The 21,336-nt window shown below is 40.2% G+C and overlaps 1 protein-coding gene across 1 annotated transcript in view; it reads right to left on the reverse strand.

The window, feature by feature from the left end:
* The window catches only part of FMNL2 (formin like 2), a 311,812-nt gene that overhangs the window by 27,377 nt on the left and 263,099 nt on the right, over positions 1-21,336 (reverse strand). The window contains 3 exon segments of the mRNA XM_068545113.1: positions 1,594-1,743; positions 4,300-4,410; positions 8,157-8,231. Coding sequence (XP_068401214.1) covers positions 1,594-1,743; positions 4,300-4,410; positions 8,157-8,231 — 336 coding nt within the window.

Raw genomic sequence — 21,336 nt, forward strand, 5'->3', positions numbered from 1 at the left:
ACAAAGGATCATTCTCATCAGGTCCTTGGTTTTCAGAAAGTGTAGCTCAGAGACCACTAGGGGCCCAGCAGAGTCCTGCATGTGTTCCCCAAGTTGTTTTCTGGAAATGTTAATATTTATAAGATGGTGCTGAATACATACTTGTTTCTAAGAGGAATTCATTTACAAGGGATCCTTAATAAAACCCATAAGTCAGCTCCTTAGTGTTTTGACATACACAGTGTGTCTTTCTCCATTTCTGCAGGGGCCAGCAAGGGTAGAGAATAGTAGGTGAGGGAAGAGGACGACTCACCTTTCCTTCCCTAAGAAAAGGCCATTAGGCAAAAGCTTTTGAAAACTGTTGACCCAGAAAACTTGGTTTTGTTGTTATAAGTCACCAGTTGAAAAAATACTACTGCTTGTTTTGACTCAAACTATCCAAATAATAAAAGTCATTTTGGAGGGGTAGTTCAAATAAACAGGTGGTTACTACAATAGCAGGTTATGTAAGTATGGTCATGCAATGCCAGCTAAGGCTTTAGAGAAAGATGGGGTGAGCCATGAGTGAAAGTTACTTTTCACATAAGGCTCTAAAATTGGGCAACTTCTGATTTCTTACCTCTCACTGAGAATAATCACACATAAAGAAAATCAGGGAGGCAAGATGAGGAGGAAGAGTGGAGATTTACGCTGACCAAGTTCAGAATATAATATAAATATTTTAAGGGAAGAGAGAAAAAGAAAGAGCCTATAAATGCTCTCCCTAAGCAGGTACCAACTAAGTCAGCACAGCACTTACAAAGGGAGGGGTTTTCGCAACTTGGCTAAACCACAAGCCATGAAGATGCCCCTTTTCAGACTGATGGGAAAAAAGGAAGGACATTAAGCACAAGTAATACTCTTAACTAAGAAAATGCAGAGAAAAATAAATGGACGGTTCAAAGAGAAAAACCACGTCCCTCCAAAAAGAGACAATTCCTTTCACAATCAAGGACACTTTCAATCAGAATTCAGTAAAAGGATGTGGTCCTCACAATGTTTGGGTTTTAAGACACACCATATTCCTGTTCATTATACTGAGAGGACACTTCTTGAAAGAAAAGGATATATGGGAAAACTTGCCGATTTCCTTGAAAATGCTACCGTTGAGATGAAGCTATTTAGAACTTGAGTACCAATGAGGCAGGAAAGTGAAGACCCGCCTCATGAGGACACTAGATCAGCCCGTCCACAGCTTGCATGGACACATTTGGTACAAGATGACTCACACCCAGAAGAAGATACTTCTTCACCAAACTGACATATTTTAGTTGCATTTCTCTTCAGGTAATGCCAATCTTCTAACTCTCTTGTGCTTATAACTAAGGTGGCCAGGAAATCTGGACGCAGCAGAAACTGAGCAGTGAATGAAGGCAACAGGTTCCACTTAGTTGTAAGTAACATACCTGCCTTTGTTTAAAGAGCCCAGAATGGCTTCTGGTCGCTCTCTAGCTCAAGTTGCATCTCATTTCTAGACTCCAAATCCTTTTGTTCACTGCCATAAAAGCTAACATCTGTTCTGCCTTGCACCTAGCTGAAACGTTAGCCATTTTTCTTTTTCTTAGAGGTAGTTACATGAGAGATGTTTTCTTCCAGTTCTTCCACCCTCTCCAAAGCTGCATTCTTGGTTTCCGCATCTTCCAGCAGAGCTCCCACATCAAACACATTGTCCAGGTAAGCCTGAATCTGTACCTGCAGCTTGTCACTCTCAGTATGTTTCAGCTTCTAAAAATCAAAATGCAGGAGAACGTGGTGTTAGCATATCTGTGGAAACACAACATAATTACCCAAGAGCCTACATGTTTTTGTTTGTTCCTTCCAAGAGAGGTTTTTGTTGGTTGGTTGGTCTTTTTTTTTTGGCCACGTCACGAGGCATGTGGGATCTTAATTCCCCAACCAGCTATGGACCCCGGGCCCCTTGCATTGGAAGCGCGGAGTCTTAACCAATGGACCACCAGGGAAGTCCCCCAAGAGAGGGTTTTGTATCTCATTCTTCTTAAGAGAACTCTGGAGTAACCATCTAAGAGGGTACCATCAGATTACTTTCTGGTGCTTGCCCTCTCCCCAATATACACACATTTCCTCCCTAATCCTTCCTGTAGATATATTCCCCATGCAGATATATTCCAACCTAAAACATTTTTGATGCAGGTGAAATCAAGATAACAGAAAAATCAAAAGGGAACAACAGTCACAAGTAACATAAAACTTGAGGGGTATCTGTGTGGTAGAGGAGATTAGAGTGGGTGGTATCTTGCCTGGGTAGTGATGGTAGTTCCGGTTGAGGGTGAGGGGTACATGGGAGTCGAGGAAGACACTGATAGAGTATATTAGACTTGGGGATTATTTTAGCACTAGTTCCTAGAACCCATCCCCCCATAATTACTTGGCTAAGACACTCCCCCAACATGAGAAGCTCAGGGCTCCCAAAACACAGATCAGGAACCTTTCCCCCATTCACTGCATTCTAGGGCCAGGCATCCCAAAGGAAGTCAACTAGCTCTAAGGTAAAATTAGAGGTCAAGTAAATCAGTCAATCCTTCTTACAAGGAACGTAAGTCATGTCTTTCCCTGGGGAGCAGATGAGTGGCTAGAATAATATCTGGCACATGGATGACGCCAATAAACATTTACTGAACAAGTCAATGATGACGTACAAGGTTGGGTTTTTGTAAACTAATGAAGCATTTATATATTATATGCTTATGTTATTATTCTTCTAACCACTTCTATCAACGTCCGGAACCAACAGACCAGGAAGTTAGAGAAATACAGAGTTTTGGGAAAAAAATCAAATTTTTAAGAGGAATTCTACTCTACAAATAAGTTCTCAGGAAAACAGATTTTCTCCTAGGTCTAATCTAGAATTCTACATCTTAGCTGTCTTGAAGAGAGTATGTTCCATCTTAGTTTATGAGTCAGAACTGAAAAAAAATTTCTGAACAAGGGCAAAGTCTAGAAAAGAAAATGAAGAAGCAGCTTAGCGGGATTTTTCACAAGATTCACAGTGAGTAACAGGCGCTGATGTTACTACCTGTCATTGTATCCTGGCGCCTGAAATGAGCTCTGTGCAGCCACGACAAAACTGAACTAAACACCATTAGGAATACACCCAACTTTCATTCAAATATTGCTACTCTCAGGGCATGTGGATACAGAGAAGAGAGGAACCCTGATTTCAAAGCAGGAACAAACTGTTGAATACAATATTCTGTCAAAGGTATTAGTCATTCTTTAAATAGGAAAGCAATTCAAACAAACTTTTCAATGGAAATCTTTCATGGCTCCAGCTGAGTAGAGTCTTTAGACAACATTAGGCCAGTCTACTCAAGGGCAGCCCAGCTGGTCTGATAAACAAGGCCATGAGCTGAAGAGTAACCAACTCTGCTTTGCGATAAACTGAGGGTACCACCTGTGTAATTCCCTGGCTTCACTCTAAAGGAAGATGGGCAGGTGAACTCTGGAGATGTTCAAGGGAAGTACTTCTATTTTCTTCACTGTTAGAAACAGGCTTGAAATTGAGGTTAACAATTCTTGCCCTATTACTAGTGGCCTTTCAAATTCAAGTGGATCATTCCCTACACAGTAGGGAAAACAAAACTGCCTGAGTCAAAAGACAAGGGCACATCCTGTGCACACACAGCTACTTAAGTCTGTTTATGATTTTCACATCAACTTTGTTTTTTAGGCAAAGAAGTTCAGGGAACTGGCTGAGCACTTCCGCAAGGGAGCAAGAGAAAGAGAAACTTTAGACCCCTCTTCTCTCAAGAACTAAAAGCAGAATTTCTAAAGACACAAACACTTTAAGCAGAATTTAACAGCTACATGAGGAAGTCTCTAGTGCCCACTTCCTCATTATTTTTTGATGCTCCAAGCATTTATTCATCACTCTATAGCAGTCTTGGTTTGACTTTCCCTGCCCAGATGGAGTCCACAGAGTAACTAAGAATGCACATTGCCCAACAGCCCGGATGAAGGGTACAGTGAGACTTGACCCAGACAGAGCTCAAAAGCAGAGGAAAGCTGTAGCAAGGCTCTAAGAGGTTATTTGACTCCAGTACTAAAAGGCTGCTGGCAGAAGACAATGCAAGGCCCTAGGAGGTCTGCAAGAATCCAGCTTCTCTGGCAGATCACATTACTCAGATTGGTTCTTTTAACTAGCACTACAGCACCTGACTGCATGGAGCCTTAAGTGTTCTTTGGTCATTATGGAAGTGCATTTCTGAGGGTAGGCAATAAATCAAGTCTCATATTGGAACGAAAGGTTACAGCTATACTTACATCCAAGTATTCATCCAGGCCTAACTTGGTAAATTCATATTGGAGGTGAACTCTGAAATTCATGTCTTCTACTGAATGGACTACAATATTAATAAACTGCATGGAGGCCACCTGAAATGAAATTGTCAACAGGTTAGATGAGCTCCAAACTTGTTTTCAGTTTAATCGTAGTCATATATTTTCAATTTCACAAATCTAAGCTCACTTACCAATTTCCTTTTCCTTTGTTTCATTGGGTCTTTAAAAATATTTTACAATTTTTAAAAATTCAAAAGTTATAGAGGTACCACAATAAGATACCATTTCATATCCACTAAGATGCTATCATCAAAAAGAAAGATAATAACAAGTGTTGGCAAGGATGTGGAAAAACTGGAACCCTCATCCACTGCTGGTGGGAATATAAAATAGTGCAGCCACTTTGAAAAGCTTGATAGTTCCTCAAAATGTTATTCAGAGTTACTGTGTGACCCAGCAATCCCACTCCTAGGAATATACCCAAGAGAAATGAAAACATACATCTGCCTAAAAATTTGTACACAAATGTTCATAGTAGCATTATTCATAATAACCAAAAAGTAGGGGGAAAAACCCCCAATGTCCATGAACTGATGGATTACAAAAATGTGATTCCATTCATGTGAAATATCCAGAATGGGAATATCTATAGAGACAGACAGTAGGTTAGCAGTTGCCTAGGACTGGGGGTGGGAAAAATGACCGCTAATGGGTACAGGAATTCTTTGGGGGCGGGGGGAGGAGGCAACAAACGTTCTAAATTAGATTGCAGTGATGATTGCACAACCCTACAAATACGCTAAAAATACACTGAACTGAGCACTTCAGATGTGTAAGTTGGATGGTATGTTAATTGTATCTCGCTAAAGCTGTTTTTAAAAAGTCTTATAGGCATATACAACACACTCAGTTATTACCAGTACATTGTAGAAATGTGATAATTATTACAACGAAGAACATTTAAATCACCTGTAATCACACCACAAGGTAATCACTTCTAAAATATTACTGTGGGCCCCGCCATACCAACAGGACAGTAACAGAGCTTCTGACCCATCTTTCCATTTTAAACAATCAACCAGTTTCTATTCCATAAAAGCCTTGGATTTGCTACATTCTCCCACAACTGCATCAGTGGCTCTGATCTGCCACAGAGAAAACCAGTCCCCAGCTCAGTAAATAACAGAACAGAGTTTAACGTATCTATTTTGTTTTCAATAGGGACAGTCAGTTTACTTACAGTGAAAATATCTCACTAATGCTTTCCCTCTACGGTTACCCAGAGACTTGCAAGGAGGTATGACTGTGGGACCCACATTCACACTTACTCTGAAAACTGCCTCACTCTTCCTCTCTCCCCCAAACCCCACTTTTTTAATCTTGTTTAAATTGTTTTTCTCGAGTTCGATTCTTCTTTGAGTACATGTTACCCATTGGGTATCTGTGGAAGATGTGTAAACCCTCTAGGTTACATGAGGAATCTATCATCATTTACTAAAAAATTACGTCAGGTGCTATGGCTCAATAAGGTAAAAAAGATTTTGTCACTTTTTTGTTTTCTTTTGCCCACAAAAAAAAAATAAATACATAGAAAGGTCTTATGCTACATTTGAAGCATTTATATTATGTTTTACATGGAATATGTTGTTAGGGAAGTTGTGCAACTTAATTGCATTCCCAAGACAGTTTAAGAAAAGCCTCATTTTCTGGAAAAAACAAATATGTCTAGATTTTGGCATCTTTCCATTTCTCTTCTAAAGCAGGTCTAAGTGATCTATTGAGTGTTATACTATGCTGAAGAGGCAACTATTTGCTAGATGGCACATAACTCGAGCACATAGTATCCATATACTAACAGCCTCTAAATAAGATTCTCCAATGCATGTTCATAGGAATAAATGAACCGACAGGAAATATGCTCTCATTTGTCAACAGTGCAGGTGTTGTAAAGGGCTTAACATCATTATAATTTCAGTAGAAACTCAAGTGGCAGAGTGATCTGGTAGGTACGATAAATGAGTGAAGTGGGCCGCGTGTAATACAATAGGGAATGGTGTGGACTGTGTTAGACTGGAAAGGCTATCTTCAGACTTAAGGAACAGGGACAACTTGGCTCCAGCAGCTGATACTCTACGAACAGGGACCTAGCGTTACCAGAACTTTTTAGTTCTCAGGAAAATCAGAAATCTGTAATTTAAGGCACAATTTTCAAATTTTTTAATGGAAGGACATCACTGTTAGACTAAACTCACAAGCCTGTATGTATGTTGGCTTCAGCCTGGGAGGCTCCAGTTTGCAAGGTCAGCTCTAAAGGAACAAATAAGTTCCCCCTATGAAGGCAGAGGAAAGATCCTGGTCAGGTGAGCCAGGGCATGACTTCTTTACATATTTGCCACCAGTGCAAATGTTAGCCTTAAACTCTCCAAAAAAATCCCAATAACAAGAACTAAAAGGTCAATGTAAAAGTATTCCTTGTTTCAAATTTATTTTTTACCTTTTGAAAAAGTATGTACACATATGCTTTATGGAACAGAAAAGCTCTATAAAAGATTTCAACCGATACTGATTTGGGAAGGGGCTGAGGACTAGGAAGTGTATAAAATTTGAGGACCCAGAAAACATTTTTCATATAAAAGGGTTAGAAATCTGCAAAGCTATGGTCCATGTTTTATAATCACTGAAGCAATTCAAATGAAAACTGCCTGGCATCCCAAGCACAGGTTTTAGAAGACTTGACGACAGAAGAACTGAACGGAATATCTGCTCCAGGCTAGAAGGGATCTGGGAAATTAAGCCCAAGTAAAGAATCTCCTGGGTCCAGAAGTTTCCAAGGTCAACTGAATTAGGTCAATGAAAGCAGACCTGGGTGTACTCAAGGGTAATCTGGCTCTGGAAATTCTCTACAGTGGATTCCACCTTCAGTCCAGGATTAAGATTTAGGTACATAGATTCAGAAGTGCTCAAACTCCTTTTGCTTTTTGTACCTGAAGATGACAGTCCTGCCGCTGAATCACACATTTTTGTATGTGATTTACCCTGCTAAGGAGACCTGCAGTATGATCACACCCTCACAGAATTACTAGAGCAGGAAATCAAGGGAGAAAAAAAAAATCACTGCTATGTATTAATTTGGGGGATATATACCATCAGGTCTACAAACCAAAGCACTTCAGTCTTTGAGAATACAGTCTGGAGAAAACCACTGGCTGGGGTGTGCAAAAGGCAGAATGGTTAACATTCTTGGTTTCTACTTTAAGGATTCTTATGAGCACTACTGACAGCTAAAGCCGGCTCTTGCAGGCATTTGTGCCATGTGTTAACTTCCTTTTCCCAAATGCATGGCTTCACCCTTTGCTATAAATACAGTTGACCCTTGAACAACATGGGTTTGAGCTGTGTGGGTCCACTCACATGCGAATTTTTTTCAATAGCAAATACTAGGTACTACACGATTCACAGTCGGTTGAATGTGCAGATGCTGAACCGTGTAAGCAGACAGCCAACTGTAAGTTAACAGGCGGGTTTTCCACCATAGGGAAGGTCAGCCCCCCTAACCCCCCGCATTGTTCAAGGGTCAACAAGAGTACTGTAATCAGTACTTTTGGCCTTTATTATAGTGTATACATATATAAGAATAAAACTGCAGATAAACGCCATAAAGGTAAAATACAGATTAAAAGAGCAAGTCTAAATTGGATCTTTAGCATATTATACTCAGTTTTCTATCCTTTATAACATATAATACATATGTATGTATAATATATAAATATAAATGGATTTAGGAAATAACTGCTAAAAACTGAGTTTGCTTTATTGAAAGTAGTACTGAAATAACTCACCATAAAATCTATGTTATTGTCCTCATTTCTGAAATGTTCCATCAACTTCTCAAAGCGCTGTTTTTCTCCACAAACCTGAAACACACATTATCATCATGCATGTGAAATTCCAAACATAAGCACTCCAAAATTAGATGCAGAAATTTTAGCATTAATAATTATTTCCAGAACATCTATTTTTTATTTCCCCTCTCTCGCAGGCTATTTACTTCTCTTCCTATAGTTAACACACAAATAGCAAAGTGAGCCAGGACCAAAGCTCACCTTTGGTCTCTCTTGCATGTTCTCTTGCTATTTTGAAATCCATACCAAATGTGCTCTTTTTTCACTGGTCATCTTTGTTTGTCCCACCAATCTTTTTAGCTGGCATTCAGAATCCCAGACTGTTGCTTATGGTTACAAAGAAAAAAAAAAAAAAAAAAAAGACCATACTTTCCCTTTTTACAAAAGTACTTTTGAAACAGACATGCTAAAAGATTTTAATAATTTTGTATTTAAATTCTTTGAGAAGCAGATTCAAAATGTTCATATCATGTCTAACCAAATCAAATAATTTTAAGCATAAACTACAACACAAAAACTTTGGGAGGCTATCTAACCCATTCAAGGTGGTACAGAAATTTGCAGTAATTTGTAAAGTAGCACTCCAGAGGCCTGAAATACACACATTCAGCTTGAATTAATGCTTTTGCTGAACAGGTGAAATAAGCAGATAAAATACTGTGAACTCCAGAGCCCCAAGGTACTCTGCCTATACGTGGAATTAAATACATGGAGTTAAGAACACAGAGTCAAAGAAAGATTTGTACCAAATAATGACTCTCTGGAGACTTATGCCCCAAAAAATCAAAGGATGAACTTAATTCTTTCAGTGTCCTTGTCTACCTTTTTTGGAGCAAAGTCCTAAACCCATTGGTTGATTCATTCCACCTTCAGAAACTATTTACCCGGACACCCGTGGGCTCCTTGTTATGTTAGTAAGACACAGTCTCTAGTCTTAACATTTTTTGTGAATTTAATCCAGGTTTCACATGCTTAACGAAATTTTCTGATTCCCTTTGTGGCCTTAGGAATACTCAGGCCAATCCTAAATCTTAAAGATTTCTCCTAAAATGATATTTCATAATGCTATAATGCAGCCATTTAATTCTGTCATGTTAAATTCCGTGTGTGTGTGTGTGTATACACATACAGACACATACATTTTGGTGAAGAGAATGTCCAATGAAGGTAGGAATTTTATGTTTTGTTCCTTACTCTATCCTCAGCATCTAGAACAATGCTTAGCATGTCGTATATTCTCAATATTTGTTGAATTGCACTGAGTAGAGGATAAACAAGAAATTATGTTAAAATACTCCTTTCCATTATGGTTTATCACCTGATATTGAATATAGTTCCCTGCACTACACAGTAAGACCTTGTTGTTTACCCATCCTATGTATAATAGTTTGCATCTGCTATATTCAATATCCAGTGATAAACCATAATGGAAAAGAATATGAAAAAGAATGTGTATATATATATAACTGAGTCACTTTGCTGTACAGCAGAAATTAACACAACATTGTAAATCAACTATACTTCAAAAAAATAAATTGAAAAAAATACTCTTAACGAAAGGGTGAATGACTTACTACTCCCCATGATGTTTTAGAGCGAAACAAGAAGCCTCAGACCTCCGTAGCCAGGGACTAGGAGTCAATCTTTAGTAGTGGTTCCTGTGCCTTGACTGTGTGCTGGGAATGCTAAGATGAGCAGCTCCCACCTTTGAAGGACTTCTAGTCTCATAGCAACTTAATTTTCTCAACAGATTCAGACCGCAGTTTACTATATTCTGATGACAACTCCCCATTTGTCTATACCCAGCTAAACAAAAAATAATTATAGAAGATAGGAACAGTGCATGGGCTGGGTCTGGAGGAAGGGAAGGAGGCTCCAGAAGGCAGAGTTTAAAGGAAAGCCTTTAAAAGACATGTGTGTCCAATCCCACCCCAGACAGCCCAATGCAGGAGGCCCAGGTGGAGCTGGGGTGACATGGGCAGGTACATTTGCAAAGCACTACAGACCATTCTGATGCTCTGCAAAAGCTGAGAACCAGAGATTTAAAGGATGCCATGTTCAGCCCCGGGGCCCACCAGCCCCTCTGGAAAATAGGCACAGTTTCCTGGAAAAAAAGGCTTGTTGAATGGGGCACGGAAGTGCAGGACCAGCTCCCTAGACCATGACATCAGTGACATCTTGTGCCCAAAGGCATACATGGCTCTAGCCTGCAAAAAAAAAGCCCAATGGGTGAAAACTGGCAAGGCTTGGTATAGAAAAGGTTAGAATTACATCCTAAATTTTCTTTAAGAGAAACCTCAACATAAGAACTTGTTTCCCAGCAGGACAACTTACTTCAATCTGTTTTGGGAGGTGGGTAGTGACAAGAGAAAGGAAGAGAGGTGCTTCTGGATGTGGGGACAGCTACCAGCTCTCCTGAGAAGCAGGCTGGGATTAATGTGCTGCTGAGCAGCTAGGCACTCACTGAACCAGGAGAGGCAGCGGCCATCAGTGAGCAGTGACGATGAAGACAATTCCTAGGAGGGCAAAGCCTTCCAAATCAAAGAATGTCAGAAACCTGCAAAGTACCCTGGGGAGTCTGGGGCCCTCAATTTATGAATGAGACTGACACCCAGACAGATCAAAAAACTCCAACTTGATGAAACGTCCACACAGAGGTTAGAACCGGGTCCCCAACTGCCAGCCTGATGTTCCTTCCCTCACACAGCCCAGAATGTTCAGATAAACATATTCAAGATGATAGTAAAAGCACTCCAGAATTATCTGAGACACCAACAGAGACGGAAAATGTTATTATTAAAAACCGCAATCAGTGCTCTCTTCGGCAGCACATATACTAAAAACCGCAATCAGGGACTTACCGGGTGGCACGGTGGTTAAGAATCCACCTGCCAATGCAGGGGACACGGGTTCGAGCCCCGGTCCAGGAAGATCCCACATGCCGTGGAGCAACTAAGCCCAGGAACCACACCTACTGAGCCCGCGCTCTAGAGCCCGTGAGCCACAACTACTGAAGCCCGCGCACCTAGAGCCCGTGCTCCTCAACAAGAGAAGCCACCACAATGAGAAGCCCGTGCACCACAACAAAGGGTAGCCCCTGCTCGCCGCAACTAGAGAAAAGCCCACACACAGCAACGAAGACCCAACGCAGCCAAAAATAAAAATTAATAAATAAAAAAAAAAACAAAAAAAAAAAAACCAATCATTCCATCAGGCATGCACTTGATGTCCGTGCACCTGAATCTCCCATGGAACTTCTAAAAATGGACAATTCTTAGGGTCTAAATCAGGACACACTGAATGAGAATCTCCATGGTTAGAACTAGGAATTTGTGCTTTTAAATAAGACTCAGATTTGTTGGACCAGCATTTAGAAACCAATGGCTTATACAATATTAGACTAGCTGATTTAACCCCCAGCCTTTCTGACTACCAACTGTAAACTGGATAGCTACATCATTAACTCCACAACTCATTCAACTTCCAATTTAACTACACAAAAAAGAAATATAGTTACTATAACTGGGTGTCATAGGAATGCAGCAGGGATTGGCCCACTGTCCCTGCACAGGTACAATGAATAATAAGGTAACTCCCAAATAATCAGGGATTGTGTCCAGGACATTAAGGAAAGTGGATTTTATATAGCCGAGGAAAGCACATGTGGGCAACAACAGAACTACTAAGATTGTTAATAGAAAGAGATGGCATCAACTCCAGAACAAGCAATATTAGATTAATTTTAAGCTGAATTAAGATCCCAAAAGTCATAGTACTAGCCTGGTAGATAGGAATAGACATTAAGAGGAGCCTTGAATATATGCCTTTCTTTAGAAATCCCTCATTCCGTCAACAGACAAATGCATGCTGAGAACATGTGCTATGAAACAGAGTATTAAATATCTTTAATCTTCAAAAATAATAGACTTAAATGTGTTCCAATTTACAGCTCCTAGGAACTTGGTGAAAAGGATCCAAATACATAAAACAACACGTTGCCAACATAGATGCCAGTTTGGGGAAACTGTGAAAGATTGACCACTCTCCTCATCCACAGTAAGAACTAGAAGGCCCCCTCCTATCAGCTCCACCAAGCCCTTCTCTGTAAAGGTTTAGACTGCTCAATCTCAACTAATGAATTCAGGGTGGTACTTTCTGACATCGTTCTACAGGAACAGCATGGATTCCCAGGGCCCCCTTCACTTCTGCTGGGGAAAAAAAAAAGGAAGCATACGAACAAGATTCATATTTGTTTCTATGTTACTTTAGCAATCATTAAGCCAGAGTATACTACAATCCCACAGGAAATGGGAAGATGTGTTTAGGGAAGGTTGGTAAAAGTCGTGTCCCACATCAAAGGAAAGTTGTCCTAGCTCATACAGCTCACATCTGGACCACCCCTGCACACTTGTTTCAAATAAGATCATCATGGATGAACACGCCTCTTCTCTCCTTTGAAACTGGCCTCATTTAGAAAACCTGATGAGGATGAAAGGAACAAGACACTGATCCCCAATTATTTTCCGAATCTACACAATGGCCTTCGGAGGGTGTTCTCAAGGCCTTCATCAAACGTACAGGAGAGCCAGGAGCATGTTTGCATGTATATATTAGTGTACATTATAAACTGCTGCATATAACTTCCATCTGCCAACAAAGACCAGACAATATATGATCTGAAAACTTTCAAGTAAAACAACTGTACTATTGCAATTGAAACCTGTCATTTCTTGACTTTTCTCTTCACTGGTATTTCTCATCCCCCCACTAGCTTTGACATCGGTTTCCTATATCAATAACAAACTCCTATATCACTGGAGTAGGGAGGGTAGGGAGTGAATTTAAGAGACACAGCCATAGAAGGCTGAGCAGAGACTGGAGAGAAGTCTACTGCATCAGGAATTAGACTTCCACAGCCAGGGCCACCAGAAATGAAGTCAACAAGGCAGAAAGAAGTATATGCTTTGGAAAAGCATATATTCTACTGTAAACTTAAGAGGCACCTTCATGTATAAATCATTTATAAATCAGCCTCATGTGAATAAATTCACTGACCCTAATTAACACTAGGTCAAGTGAAAACACTCAGGCTGGGATCGATCCTGGACCACTTGTCTGCAAACACAGGCACACATCTACCCACCCCTGTGGGGTCCTGCCTAACACATCCAGCCCTCTTTGCACCTTTAAGCTCTAACACTGGTGGGGGTGATGGGATATGAGGGCAGAAATGAGTCTATGTGGAGTATTAAACAGGGGACCATAAAACCTAGGTTACAAGTCATGGTACCACCATTACCACACTGTGAGCTTGGGCAATTCCGTGAACTTCCCTGGTTTTCACATCCATTGATTTGAGAACCTTAGATTATACTGTTGGTTGTGAAACCCTTTTCTAGGAAGCTGTAAGGGTTACAGAGGAAAGTGTTGGGGGTTCCAAGGATGGTGGGGCACCGGGGATGGGGGTCCTGGCAGGGGCAGGAAAAGCACAAATAAAGTTCTTGAGACTGCTATCCTCATTCATCCAACTCTGCTTTATTATATTGAGTTGCCTGGTAAGATTTCTTCTGGGGGACAAAAAAGATTCATTGAATGTTTTCATTGCTAATAAAAGTTTGAAAAAAATTCACTCGGTATCTTGAAGCTCTAAAATTCTAATCTAGTCATGGCAATATAACATGATATTCCCAAGCAGACTGGCCTGGAAGCTCTACACAAACCAAATTTAGAGAGATGCACTCGGCTCTGCAGGCCCTGAGTACCAAGCTTGAAGGGCAAAGCCCTATCTCACGGCATCTTGGCTCACTCTGCTTGTGAAGTGGATAAATCCTGCCCTGCCCAGATAAAACGGGCCACACCCAAGGCAAGCAAGATACATTTTCACTTCAAGGAGAGCTGAAGCAAAAGCACAGCTCCTGCGAAAAACAACTCAACCCTGTTTTCCAACATCTGTGAAAGACATTTCTGACCAGTGTCCCAAAAAACCATATGGATAAACCGGAGGCTCTGGATGCAAAAGAGGCAGTGGCTTAAAGCGTCTCTAAAGGTGGGCAGAGTTTAGGGGATGATTTCCCTAAAGGCTAACAGCGGAGAAAAGATGGTTTTACAAAAGCCTTGTAATAAAGAGTATTATCTTGCTAGCCAGATGTTGAAATGAACAACAGACTGCCGTCCTTCAGCCATCTCTCCGTCCCCTTCAAGGTCAGTGACTGTCTTTGGCTTCCCCCAGCAACAGCTCCAGGGTACCACACAAAGTCTGCAGCCAGATTGAGGCCTGACTTACGAGGTGGCTATAAAATATGCTTCAGGGTTACTTACATAAAAATTAAAGGCCCCTCACTTAAGTGTTTCCTTCTTGCCCTGTTGCCTGGCGCCTGCCTCAATACTTTCTTTTTCTCTTCTCACAATAGGCCCCTATGATCCGCAGGGCTCCCTTCAGGAAGGCACCGTTTTAAAGGCACAGTCTATTATGATTGATTAGACTACCCCTCTCAGGGCCTGCCAGGGAACAAAAGTTCCGTATTCTTTTTGGGGCCACATGAAGTGAACAGTTATTGCACCGTTAGTCCTAGGAGAAAGCATCTTTTACCTTCTATCAAGAGTACCAGCAGTCTATGGATTACTGACGCCATGATGGCTCAAAAAAACCACTTTTCTGGGGTGTCTGTGGTGGTTGGGGTCTATTATCTTTTCCCCTGAGGTGACTAGACATTTCAAACACAGACACTGTGTGGCTGCCGTGACAGAGGCCGGCCACTCCGACCTGTTGCTGGCTCTCCCGTCTCCTTGGGATTTAAAAGCGGAAATGTTCATCAGATTGAAGCATTCTGAAACAAAACAACCTGATCTCACCCCACTGAAATAAAAACTAGCGAAAGCTAAACAGCAATGTATTCTACAATGGATCCTGCCTCCTCCCTCATAAATTAATAAAACATTTGTAACAATCTTGGGCTGGCAGACATCTGATTATGCACCAGAGGCTTCGTCCACATAATGCTAAACACCCTCATGAAAACTTCAGTTACTTTTCCAGATGTTTCCAAATATCCAGATGTTTGGCATCAGGTACACAAAGCATCCAGATGACTGTTTTACTTCCCATGCATATATTTTGCTGTACTGAATAAAGAATCCTGACATAGAAGCAAAGGGCTAGTAAAATCCCCAGAGGATAACTGGTTGACACACCACACCTTAAATGAGAAATGCATTTTTATCACTCCCCTTAAAAAAAGATGGCCTTCATTAAATTCTAGAGAGTAAGGCTCCACAATACAATTCCTCATCAGTGACCTCTTTCGGAAATATTCCTAATGTTGGACTTGAATCTCTCTGGCTTCACTGCAAGACTCACACCTCTTGGTCATCAGTAAGGATACAGATTCTTACAAGGCTTCTATTCCTACAGGAAGGCCAAAATACCTTCTAGTTCTTCAAAAAAGTCTGGTTTTTAAATCGGTAAATGATGAAGGCCTTCAGTCATCTCTGGGACAACTTGCCAGTCAGATCCCTCAACAGTAGAAAAAGGTCTATTTAACATTGCTTTATTCCATTCATTTTTTCCTCTCCACTTTGCCCTTTGAACACATACTCAATTTGGTCAAGCAAGGCAAGGGAGGGGACACAACGACACATTTCTAGTGGTCATCATGTGTTCACTAAACCATAGCAACAGCACATGGTAGGAACTGTGTAAATCCTGCGGCATTCCCACCACAGACCTTGGGACCTGCTCAGGAGGCAAATGTCAGCCCATGCTCTCCTCCTGCACGAATCACAACAAATCAAATTAAATCAAACAAAGATGTGCTAAGAATTCAGAGCCCTTGAAGACAAGGACTCTTTGTTTGCTAGATCAAAGACCTCAGTCCACAAATAGGCAAATGCCTGAAGTTTGTCCACTGCTCCCTCCTAACTCGCATTTCACATCTCTTCTACTTTCTTCTCTGCTCTGTCCCAATTCTGGGTCTTCATCAGGAGGACCCTGCTCTTAGCTTCCTGTAAACCACCTCCACCCGGCCCAAGGTGACAGCAGACAACAGACTGGGGCAGCAGTTCTTAAAGTGGGGTGTTTGAACCCTGAGGGCCCCTGACACCCCATGACAGGGTCTGTGAGATCAAGACTATTTTTTATAATAATACTAAGATGTTACTTGCCTTTTTCACAGAGTTAACATTTGCACTGGTGGTGCAAAAGCAATGGGAGGTGAATAAAACTACTGGTGCCTTAAAACAAATCAAGGCAGTAGCACCAAATTATATCAGTAATCACTGTATTCATCACAGCCATGCATTCTCAGTTATTGTTTATTTTTTTAATTTTTAAAATTAAAAAAATTTTTTTTTATATTTTGGCCGCACCGCTCATCATGTGGGATCTTAGTTCCCCGACCAGGGATCGAACCAGCGTCCCCTCCTGGAAGCACAGAGTCTTAACCACTGGAACACCAGGGAAGTCCCACAGTTGTTTTTTTCAAAAAGCCAGTTTCACTTAAGAATACCCTTGATAATGCAATAAAAAGCATTAATTATATTAAATCACAACCCCTGAATACACACCTTTTTAATATTCTATATGAGGAAATGAGATCCCCGCATAAAGCACTTTTGCTGCATATAAACATATGGTTGTCTTGAGGCAAAGCACTTCTGTAATTGTTCTAGTTGCAAGATTAACCAGCCACTTTTTCATTTTTGTTTGAAAGAAGGACTGACTATTTAGACTCATATGCCTGGCTGTTATTTCCTTCAAAAATCAATGAAATGAACCTTCTACTTTAAAGGAAACAATTGACAATATTTTCCAATGATAAAAATTAAGCTTTCAAGAAAAAATGAGAATTTGAAAAACTTGTATCCGCCATGAGCTTAACACAGCTTCCTAGTATTTAAAGACTTTTCTGATAAGATTGGTGGCAATAATAATGAATGTGATTTTTAAAACTACTGCATTATGAAATGTGTCAATATTTAGATGATCTGGATAATTCAGTGAATTGCTATTTTCCAAGTGACCATTGCATATTGTTATAAAATTATGCATACATTCAACAAAGTGGAAGATAAGCAAATAAATTTTAATGGAAGAGAGTGTAAGAAGTTCATTAATATGGTTTCAGATTCTACTTTGCAACTCACTTTTAAGACACTACTACTTATCCAATGTTTGTATAGTATCAAAAATGAATATCCACTATTATCTGAAAATGCTGTTTAAAATAATTCCTTCTCCATCTGCATATTTTCATGGGGCTGGATTTTCTTTGACTACTTCAACCAAAACAACACAAGTGACTAAATGCGGAAGCAGACATGAGCATGTAGCTACCTTCTATTAAGCTAGACTCTAAAAGATGTATAAAAATATAAAATAATGCCACTATTATAGACTGAATTGTGTCTCCACAAAATTCATGTTAAAGTCCTAACCCTCAGTTCAACTCTATTTGGAAATAGGGCTTTTAGGAGGTAAGTAAGGTTAAATAAGGTCATAAGGGTGGGGCCCTAATCCGATGGGATAGGTGGCCTTATAAGAAGAGGAAGAGAGATCTCTCTTTACACAGACACACCTAGAAAAGGCCATCTAAGCACACAGACAGAAGGTGACCATCTGAAAGCCAGGAAGACAGCCATGCTGGCATGGGGACTTTCCTCCATAACTGTCAGAAAATAAATTTGTCGTTTAAGCCATCCAGTGCATGGTATTTTGTTATGGAAGCCTGAGATGACTAAGACAACCACTATTCTCACTGATTACTGGTTTCTTTTATTAAGTTTTAGAGAGCAGGTGTTTTTTTAATAGAAAAAGTTAACATGTAATGAGTTTATTATGTTATTTTAAATGAAATTAAAAGTTTATCAAAATTTTATTTTAATTTCTAATATGGTAAATACCAATGCATAACTTGCATTAACAAAAACTTTTGGGGGTCTTCGGTAATTTGTAAGGATGTAAAAAGGAGTCCCGAGGCCAAAAGTGTGACAACTACTGGACTAGAGAAGCAGCCTCTTTATTTCTACAAAGACAATAAATTCTGTTTTTTTAATTTTTAAATTTTATTTATTTTTTTATACAGCAGGTTCTTATTAGTCATCAATTTTATACACATCAGTGTATACATGTCAATCCCAATTGCCCAATTCATCACACCACCACCACCCCCCGGCCGCTTTCCCCCCTTGGTGTCCATACGTTTGTTCTCTACATCTGTGTCTCAATTTCTGCCCTGCAAACCGGTTCATCTGTACCATTTTTCTAGGTTCCACATATATGCGTTAATATATGATATTTGTTTTTCTCTTTCTGACTTACTTCACTCCGTATGACAGTCTCTAGATCCATCCACGTCTCAACAAATGACCCAATTTCGTTCCTTTTTATGGCTGAGTAGTATTCCATTGTATATATGTACCACAACTTCTTTATCCATTTGTCTTTCAATGGGCATTTTGGTTGCTTCCATGACCTGGCTATTGTAAATAGTGCTGCAATGAACATTGGGGTGCATGTGTCTTTTTGAATTATGGTTTTCTCTGCGTATATGCCCAGTAGTGGGATTGCTGGATCATATGGTAATTCTATTTTTAGTTTTTTAAGGAACCTCCATACTGTTCTCCATAGTGGCTGTATCAATTTACATTCCCACCAACAGTGCAAGAGGGTTCCCTTTTCTCCACTCCCTCTCCAGCATTTGTTGTTTGTAGATTTTCTGATGATGCCCATTCTAACTGGTGTGAGGTGATAACTCATTGTAGTTTTGATTTGCATTTCTCTAATAATTAGTGATGTTGAGCAGCTTTTCATGTGCTTCTTGGCCATCTGTATGTCTTCTTTGGAGAAATGAAAGACAATAAATTCTTAAAATCCAAAACTTGAAGAAGCAAACAAATGGATTTCTAATAGTAAAATGTCTTGCAAGATTGTTGGGAGTCAACCACACTATATAAAGAACAACTCATCTGCCATCTCTCCATGAAGATGAAGTCACACTATTCAGAGACAGGATAGGTTTCTCTGTACAGAAAAGAGCTCTCCACCAGTTTACAAGGTAGGAAAAAAGAAAAAAGACTTTCCTTCAGTTCTTATGTTTAACAAGGCAAGGTGCAATCTCTGGCATTTACCAGGCTGGACTGCAGCAATCCCTAACTGTTCTCTGGTTGTCTCTGGGATGTGTCCACCTCTGTCACATGGAGGCTCATTACAAGGCTAGATTTTTTTTCCCCAAAGCCAAGTAAATGTTACATTTCAAGCAAGAATATGAGAGAAATACAGAAACAGTGTTCTCCCACATGGTCTATAGGACATGCATTCCCCAAGTTCAGGGAGAACCAGACTCAGTGAATCTGCCCAAATAAACAAATTCGTCCTGGAACACCTGACGTGCTATAACATCAAACAATCAAGAACAAACACGCAAGGAACCAAAAGATGATTATCTTTTACCAAAGCACTAACCATGCCCTTGCTACCTACCACATAGAATATACTCTTCCCTAGTTTTATACCTATTCCTGGAAAATACTTCAACATGGAAAATTCAGCATTGTTCTTAGTGTACGCTGGCATGAGTACTGGGGAAGGAACCGTTATTTTCCATGGCTAAAACCAAACTGCTGAAGCTATAGCTATAGCTCGATGTTACTGTGATTGGCCATTTCCACTCTGCAGTGACACAGAGCTGAGGGGGAAACTCTGTCCGAGAGCTCAACTTCATGCTCATATATAACATGAAAGAGTTGGGCAGGAGCCACATGCACCACTGTGGCTATGGACCTACTGTGAGCAGGAGCTGAAGAGCCTAAACAATGACTCAAAAGCCCAGCCTTTGAAACACTGCCCAAGCCAGGACGCTTTCACAGACTGGACCTTCCTAGGGGCAGGTACCCGCAGTGTGCCCAGCACATGCAGCTCACTTCCTGGTTAGGGAAGCAGCAAACTCCTTTGACTATGTAAGTGAGATCTGGGTTTAGAGACTAATGCAGCCATTTCCAGGCAGTTATAAAAGGGAACTGGGGACTAAAATCACAGTGTAGCCTAAAACCACAGTGATCTATTTCTATCCTAAGCTTGTTACTATCTTACCAAATGGCCTTGCACACATTACTTTTTGTTCGTGTTCATAAATTTTTGTACCTATCATTTTATTATCTAGGTACCTTGCTTTTATATTTGTAGTCAAAGAAGCGCTTTGTCTTTCTCAGCTGGAACGCTTTGAATATACATATTACATAGGCACGTGTAGGCAGAATTTTACATAGAATCATAAAACTGTAGAATTGGAAGGGATATAGAGATCATTTGACTAACTTGTCACCTAAAGCAAGAACTTGCACCACAAGATACCAGACCCACCAGGTATCCTCTTCTCCTCTTGACTATCTCTGTGTTGTGTGCTTCATAAAGCACAAAGACTCTTCTGAGCATCCTTCTAGCTCATTCTAGCCTGGTGCCCTTTGGAGTTCAACTCCTTAGTACAATCCTATTCTCTACTTGGAAAAAACACACACACACACAATTCCCAATCACCTCTGTTAAAGCCTGTTCTCTCAGTCATTATCTTCAGTTCAGAACTAAGGATCTGACCTTGGACATTTTACCATCACTAAAAAAAAAAATAACTTAATAAAAAATCAAAGTTAATTTTCTTCACCCGAAAAAAAATTCCCAGATCTTATTTGTTCATTGTGGCTGTGCTTCCTTCTTCTTAATTAAATGTATGCTGTTTGAATAGATTCCTGCTCTCCAATTATGCCCATCCCCATATTCAGTGGATCACTCTGTCTCTTGTTGACTTTTCTTCAATTTTATGGTTTCATACCCATTGTCATGGCCACAAATTTGGTCCAGGGCCCAGTTGTTTAATGCCTGACCTGCCTATCTTCCAATCTCCAGCATCTCTCTGCTCTGTTTTTTATGCATATATTGATAGTTTTTAAGATTTATCAGAATTACATAAAATGCCCTTCTCAGGTTTCCACAGAATCAAATGGAGTAGATATAAAAGCACTTTATAAACTGTAAAGTACTACATAAGTATTAGTTGCTTCCCTTGTCATTTTTCTTTTCCCTCTTACTTTTATCTGTCTTCCATTTGAGATTCTTTTTTTTTCTTTC

This window comes from Eschrichtius robustus, chromosome 5 (assembly GCF_028021215.1).
Source record: "Eschrichtius robustus isolate mEscRob2 chromosome 5, mEscRob2.pri, whole genome shotgun sequence".
Lineage (NCBI taxonomy): Eukaryota > Metazoa > Chordata > Mammalia > Artiodactyla > Eschrichtiidae > Eschrichtius > Eschrichtius robustus.